This window comes from Papio anubis, chromosome X (genome assembly GCF_008728515.1).
Source record: "Papio anubis isolate 15944 chromosome X, Panubis1.0, whole genome shotgun sequence".
NCBI classification, from domain to species: domain Eukaryota; kingdom Metazoa; phylum Chordata; class Mammalia; order Primates; family Cercopithecidae; genus Papio; species Papio anubis.
The window spans coordinates 2,729,461-2,735,460 of NC_044996.1; the positions used below are offsets into that span (position 1 = coordinate 2,729,461).

General features: G+C 42.4%; 1 protein-coding gene across 1 annotated transcript in view; it reads left to right on the plus strand.

Moving 5' to 3' along the window:
• Positions 1–5,784, plus strand: part of LOC100997111 (gamma-aminobutyric acid receptor subunit alpha-3) — a 92,779-nt gene extending 86,995 nt beyond the window's left edge. Inside the window, exon 6 of the mRNA XM_031660818.1 lies at positions 3,435–5,784. Within this exon, the coding sequence (XP_031516678.1) occupies positions 3,435–3,770 (336 nt within the window). The 3' untranslated portion in view covers positions 3,771–5,784. The remainder of the gene's footprint in view (positions 1–3,434) is intronic.
• Positions 5,785–6,000: the final 216 nt, after the last annotated feature.

Consider the following 6,000-nt stretch of genomic DNA (forward strand, 5'->3'; position numbering starts at 1 on the left):
TACTCTGAGGTTCTAGTTGAGTTTCACCTTTAGAGACAATTGACAGAAGTATCATCGGAGGAAGACTTGAGTGGGACATGAATTTCTCTATAAAAGTTTTCATTGCCTCATCACAAACCCACTAGATTTTTAGAAGTAAAGGCGTTCTTGTTCTGGATTCAAACTCCTTGCGAAATTTGGAGAAGTCAATTTCCACTTTTTGGTTAGGAAATTGCCCTAGGCTGAACTTTGGAGACATGCTGTCTATGCATCAAAGGTCAAGACTCAGGGGAAACAAACAAGAAGTCATACTGATAATCTTCAATAGTGGGTATTTTTTCATTCAGTAAATATCCATCATTTGCCTAAGAGCCAGATACTTGGCTAAGGGATAGGAATAGAATGACAATTCGGTCAAAGTTAAGTCATCTCAGTCTGTATATATCAAGGAGAATTACTGGAAAACTAGGTGTAGAAATGGGTAAATATTACCATTAATCTATGGCTTGTTTTCCTATTTTCTTGAAACTCAAATTTTGCTTTGATTTCCTTCTTTAATGATTTAGGTAAAAAATTGTAGTGGCTGATTAAAATGTGTCATGTTGAAAATGGTGGAAGAAATTAAAAGGTAATTTTCCCTTACTACTTAAAAAATCTGTGATTAACTTGATTGCTACTTCTCCCCCTCTATAGAACATAAAGTGCTTATGGAGCTAAAAAAAAAGTATTCATTGTTCAGAATCATTGTTTCAGAGACTTGGTCATAGCCAGTTTATAAGACGGCTAAGTGGAATGACATATGTAAAAGCTTCTAGAAAAGTCAGGGCAATATTTTCTTTCCTTTCTTTTGTCTTTTCTTTCTTTTCTATAATTTTTGGTCTACCCATGAGAAAAGAGTTTACTAAGCAAATTAATGAGCAAGTTGGCAAACAAGTAAAGCACCCTTTTATTTAATAGCAAAGACATTTAGCAGCAGGACTCTATTCACACAATGAATTTGCTAATTATAAATGAGTCCCATGTAGTATTTAAATAATTTACAAGGTTTTTAGAAACCTTAGAGTTCTGTCCCCCTTCCACTTGTAACAATGTGATTGCAATCCCCAAGGAGAAATAATATTGCTTTCAAATATCCTATTAGTTAGACTGTTCAATTTACGTAAACCAACATCCTCTCATCTGTCGCATTTCCCCTCCATGACTGAAAACACTGAGGCCAAAATAAGCAGACAGAGCAAGAGAGCATAGCATATAAGGCCTTTCAAGGACTTGCTGCTGCCTGTTTTACACAGCCTCAGTTTCTGCAACTCTTTGCCATGCACACTGTGGCCCAGCTATGGTAAACTTCTTGTCAACTCAAAAAACAGTGCCCTTGGCCAGGTGTAGTGGCTTGCACATGTAATCCCAGTGCTTTTGGAAGCCAAGGTGGGAGGATCACCTGAAGCCAGGATTACAAGACCAGCCTGGGCAACATAGTGAGATGTCATCTCTAAAGTAAAAAAGAAAAAAATTAACTGGGCATGGTGGCACATGCCTGTAGTCCCAGCTACTCAGGAGCCTGAGGCAGGAGAATCACTTGAGCCCAGGAGTTCAAGACTGTAGTGAACTCTGTTCACACCAAGGCTCACCAGCCCAGGTGACAGAGCAAGACCCATGTCTCTAAAATAAATAAATAAAATGGCCTTGGCTTATGTACTGGCCTTTGCCACATGCTCATCTGATGAGCTCCTGCTCATCTTTTGTGACCCAGACCATAAACTTCATTGCCTTCTCTGAGCCACCTTTTCCAATGCCAGCAGGTACTTTGTCCCTCCTTTGACCGAATTCCCATAGCACTTGGTGCAGATCTTTGAGAAGTCTGATCACATTCAATGGCAATGATGTGCTTAAAAGGCTTTCTCCCACACCCGAGTGTGAGCTCCTGGAAGACAGGGACTCATGTTTTACCCTTTCCATTTATCTCTAAGTACCTAGCATAGTCCTTGGCCCAGTAAGCATTCAGTAAATATTGGGGAAAAGTTATTAGGATCACAATAGTAAATGGCAGTTAGGTATAAAGGAGAAAAAATAAGAATGATGGGGACTCTGAAGTTAAGAAGAAAGGGTATATGAAGAGATTAGGAGACAAGGGGTCAGCAAGAGAGGATGGAAATAGAGGAACACACAAAGAAAGCAAGTAGGAAGTGAAGGAATAAAGAAGTGAAGCCTGGGTTATGGGAAGCAAAGTAACATCAAGGATGGACTCATGAGGTGTGTGAAATTAGGGCATTTCTGAAGCTCATCTATACCCACTTTTCCCTAGAGCAAACTGGGATGGAAAGAAGAAAAGGCCAGAGTGAGGAATGAGGCAGCAAACCATCTATAGACCATGAGCTAGGCCACCGCATTTGGCATGGGGTTGGGGCTGGCCTCCTCCCCTGGCCCCTCCTGTTCTTCAGCTTCTCAATTCGTATCCAGGCCTAAGCGTTGTCTCCTCTTCTCTCTTCTGCACCAGGGGAGGCCCAGTGAGGCTCTCTGTATACACAAGTTCATACTGTATATGAGAGCAAATTGGCATGTGGGTGGGTGTGCTTTCTTCCCACTGGGTGTTTGAGTTTCTTTCACTCTTAAAAAATAAGCACAAAGGGCAGTGACATAGCAGCTCCCCATCTATCTCTGCCTTTGTTATGTCAGAGAGTCTTTTACATAGCTAGGTGGAAAGCCTTGGCCTGCTCCTGAGCTTGCTGAACAGTTACACTGTATGAAGGGTTGTAATGTTGTTGTAATGGTGCATGTCAACATGCCATGGTATATATTGTCTTTATGACAAAATGACTTTTCAGACTCACCAAGCTCTCTTCCTCACAGGAGATGTGTCACTTGATGGTCACGGCCTTTTGGAGTTAATCCTCGGGTAACTAAAAAGTGTCTGGGGCCTATAGAAAGCAGCACAGTGCAGCCCTGGATAAAAATCTCTTACCAGATTGCAAGTTAGGCTCTGCCATTTTGTCTGAGGCTGTTTTCTCATCTGTCAAATGAGAGTAATCTCATCCACCTACCTCATAGGGGTTGCTCTGAGGATCAAATTACATGATATATAAGATTCTACATGTAACAAACGTTCCACAGTTTATTGGCAATTTCTAGCTCCATTCTCTCATCTGATCCTCTAAACAATCCTGAAAATTATTTTGATCCTCATTTTACAGATGAAGAAACTGAGACATGAAGAGGAAAAGTGACTTGGCCAAAGCGACATAGCTAGTAACCCAGGGTGATCCACATTTCCTGTTTTCATACACATCTTCAGTTATTCCTTGACACAAACCTGGCTACTAGTGCTATTGGCTACATGGCCCCTGTTTCTTAACTTCCCTCATGGCTCCTCCTCCCTGTAGCCTCTGAAGGTTCTCTGTGTAATGAATTAATTAGCTTTGTTTTTTTCTCCCTTTCTCCCCCTTTTTCCCGGCCTCTAGAAGAAAACACCAGCAGCCCCAGCAAAGAAAACCAGCACCACCTTCAACATCGTGGGAACCACCTATCCCATCAACCTGGCCAAGGACACTGAATTTTCCACCATCTCCAAGGGCGCTGCTCCCAGTGCCTCCTCAACCCCAACAATCATTGCTTCACCCAAGGCCACCTACGTGCAGGACAGCCCAACTGAGACCAAGACCTACAACAGTGTCAGCAAGGTTGACAAAATTTCCCGCATCATCTTTCCTGTGCTCTTTGCCATATTCAATCTGGTCTACTGGGCCACGTATGTCAACCGAGAGTCAGCTATCAAGGGCATGATCCGCAAACAGTAGATAGTGGTGGCAGTGCAGCAACCAGAGCACTGTATACCCTGTGAAGCATCCAGGCACCCAAACCCCGGGGCTCCCCTTCATGTATTTCAGGATTCTTCTTTTTACCCCTCTACCAAGCTGTGACTCTCAATTCATATTTATGAATCTCTATGAAAAAGAAACTACAGAAAAATTACTTGTCCCTCCAATATTGCTCAGTATAACCCCATCAAAGCCAAACACTGCCATTTGTCCAGTTGCTCATTTTAGTCTGCCAGTCTCCCCTAGCTGAGGGCACTGCATGTATTTTATTGCACTCTGCCCACTGCAAAAAGAACAAGAGATTCTACTCTCTATAGTGGAAGCCTTGGCTGTTTGAGAGGCCCAGAACAAGGAGAATTGTTGACTGGCCATCTAGATCAGATGATTCTAACTTACTAGGCAGCCAGGTTGGGCCATACCATGTGATCCTGTGTGCCACCTCCCCTGCCTTCAGCAAGGCCTACTAGGCATAAGTACTGATAGCAAAGTTGGGAGTCAATTCTATACCCCCAACCCATTTCTTAGTTTGGAAATCAGTGGGGACAATTGGTACCAACCACCGTCTACCATGTATGGCCAAAATAAATAGAACTAGCTATGCCAGCCTGGCACCAAGATGGTTGGTGCCCTGCCATGTCCAGCCCCTCAGGAAAATAGTCCCCTCCTTGGTACATCTCTCCTCCAGAAGATCTTCCCCCACTGCCTTTGACACCCTTGTAGCCAACTGAGCACTACTTAATTTGGACTCATTACCACCTGTAAACTTTCCAGGAAAAAAATGATCAAGTATTTTTTATTTAAATAAAAAAGTTGCAGATAGAAACAAAGTGATCTAGATTAAAAACAAAAAACAAACAAACAAACAAACAAAAAACCACTTTTTTTAAATATGGGAGAGATATAAAAGTCATCTCCCTGCCAAGGCAACTAGCCTATACTGGATTGGGCAAGAGATTTGGAGTGGATGGTAGTTGAGGATTGAAGTCTAGCTCAAAAGAGAGGGCTACTGGCAGATGAAAATCAAATTCTTCCTTCCGTACACTCCACATTCCACACCCTGGCCCAGGCATTTTTGTCCCACCATATCGGGAACCTCTGGTCCTCTGTTGATGCCGATTCTATGAAGGGTGAATTGGAAATTCATAAAAATAAATATCTCTAGTCAATATTGAGTCAACTAGATCATTAACTTTATTGACAATTTTATAATATATTATTTAGAGGCCATTTGTTCTTAATCTTAACGTAAGTAAAAGACACAGGTGTAAATATGCAATTTTTATAAGGTAGATAAACTGAATCCCAGAAGTCTGAATGATTTGCCTAGGCTCCTTACAAGTTAAGAGCTATCATGTGCCCCTTTCCAAAGGCCAAAATAAAGGGCTGAGAAGCCAGGTCCACCGTGACCTCAGAATCAGCACGATCTCAGCGGGCCTTCTGGGTCATTAGTGGAACTTGGTTGGGCACCAAAAAGGTTTTTAGAAAGTCACAACGTGTCACCCAAGAAGATCACTTTTAATAGTCTCAGCCCAAGAGAATGAGACTGTTTATGATGATAGCCCCAGCCACTTTGGCTCTGAATACCTGCACTAGTCCAGAGTATCCTAGAAGCCCAGGGTAAAGTTACGAGGGCACCACAAGCAGATTCTCCCTGCCTACCTGCTGAACAAAGCTCCTAAGGGGTGTATCATTAGCTGCTGGTTGCCTTTTCATCCATCTTTTCCCCATCCCCTGCTTCCTTGCCATTGCTGGGATAATGCATGCCAGTCCCATTATTCCTAAGAGTGTGTCTGTAGGTAAATTCATGACTAGAAGAGTGTAGTCTTGTGGATATGTGGGGATATGGGGGGGGTGGTGGGAGGGCGGGGCTGTTAATGATTGTCTTAAGGAACTTAGAATGGAAGCCTGATCTTTGCCTCTCTATAGAAATTTTGTTTCCAAATGCTTTGGTGCAATGTTTAGCTGCTGTTTATTAAACCCTTTCTGAATTGTACTTGGTCTGCAGAACTTTCTTTGGTCACTCTTTGCCTAACACAGGCAGTACTATATTTTTGACTTTCACCCCCAATCTCATGCCACCATTACTTTCCGCTTCTTAACAACCACTATAATAAGATGGAAGAAAGGTACCCCTAGAGTAAGAAATGTATTACAATGATCCGAAGTGAAACTCGTGTGAAAACATAGCTTTGATTGACTCAAGGGTCTC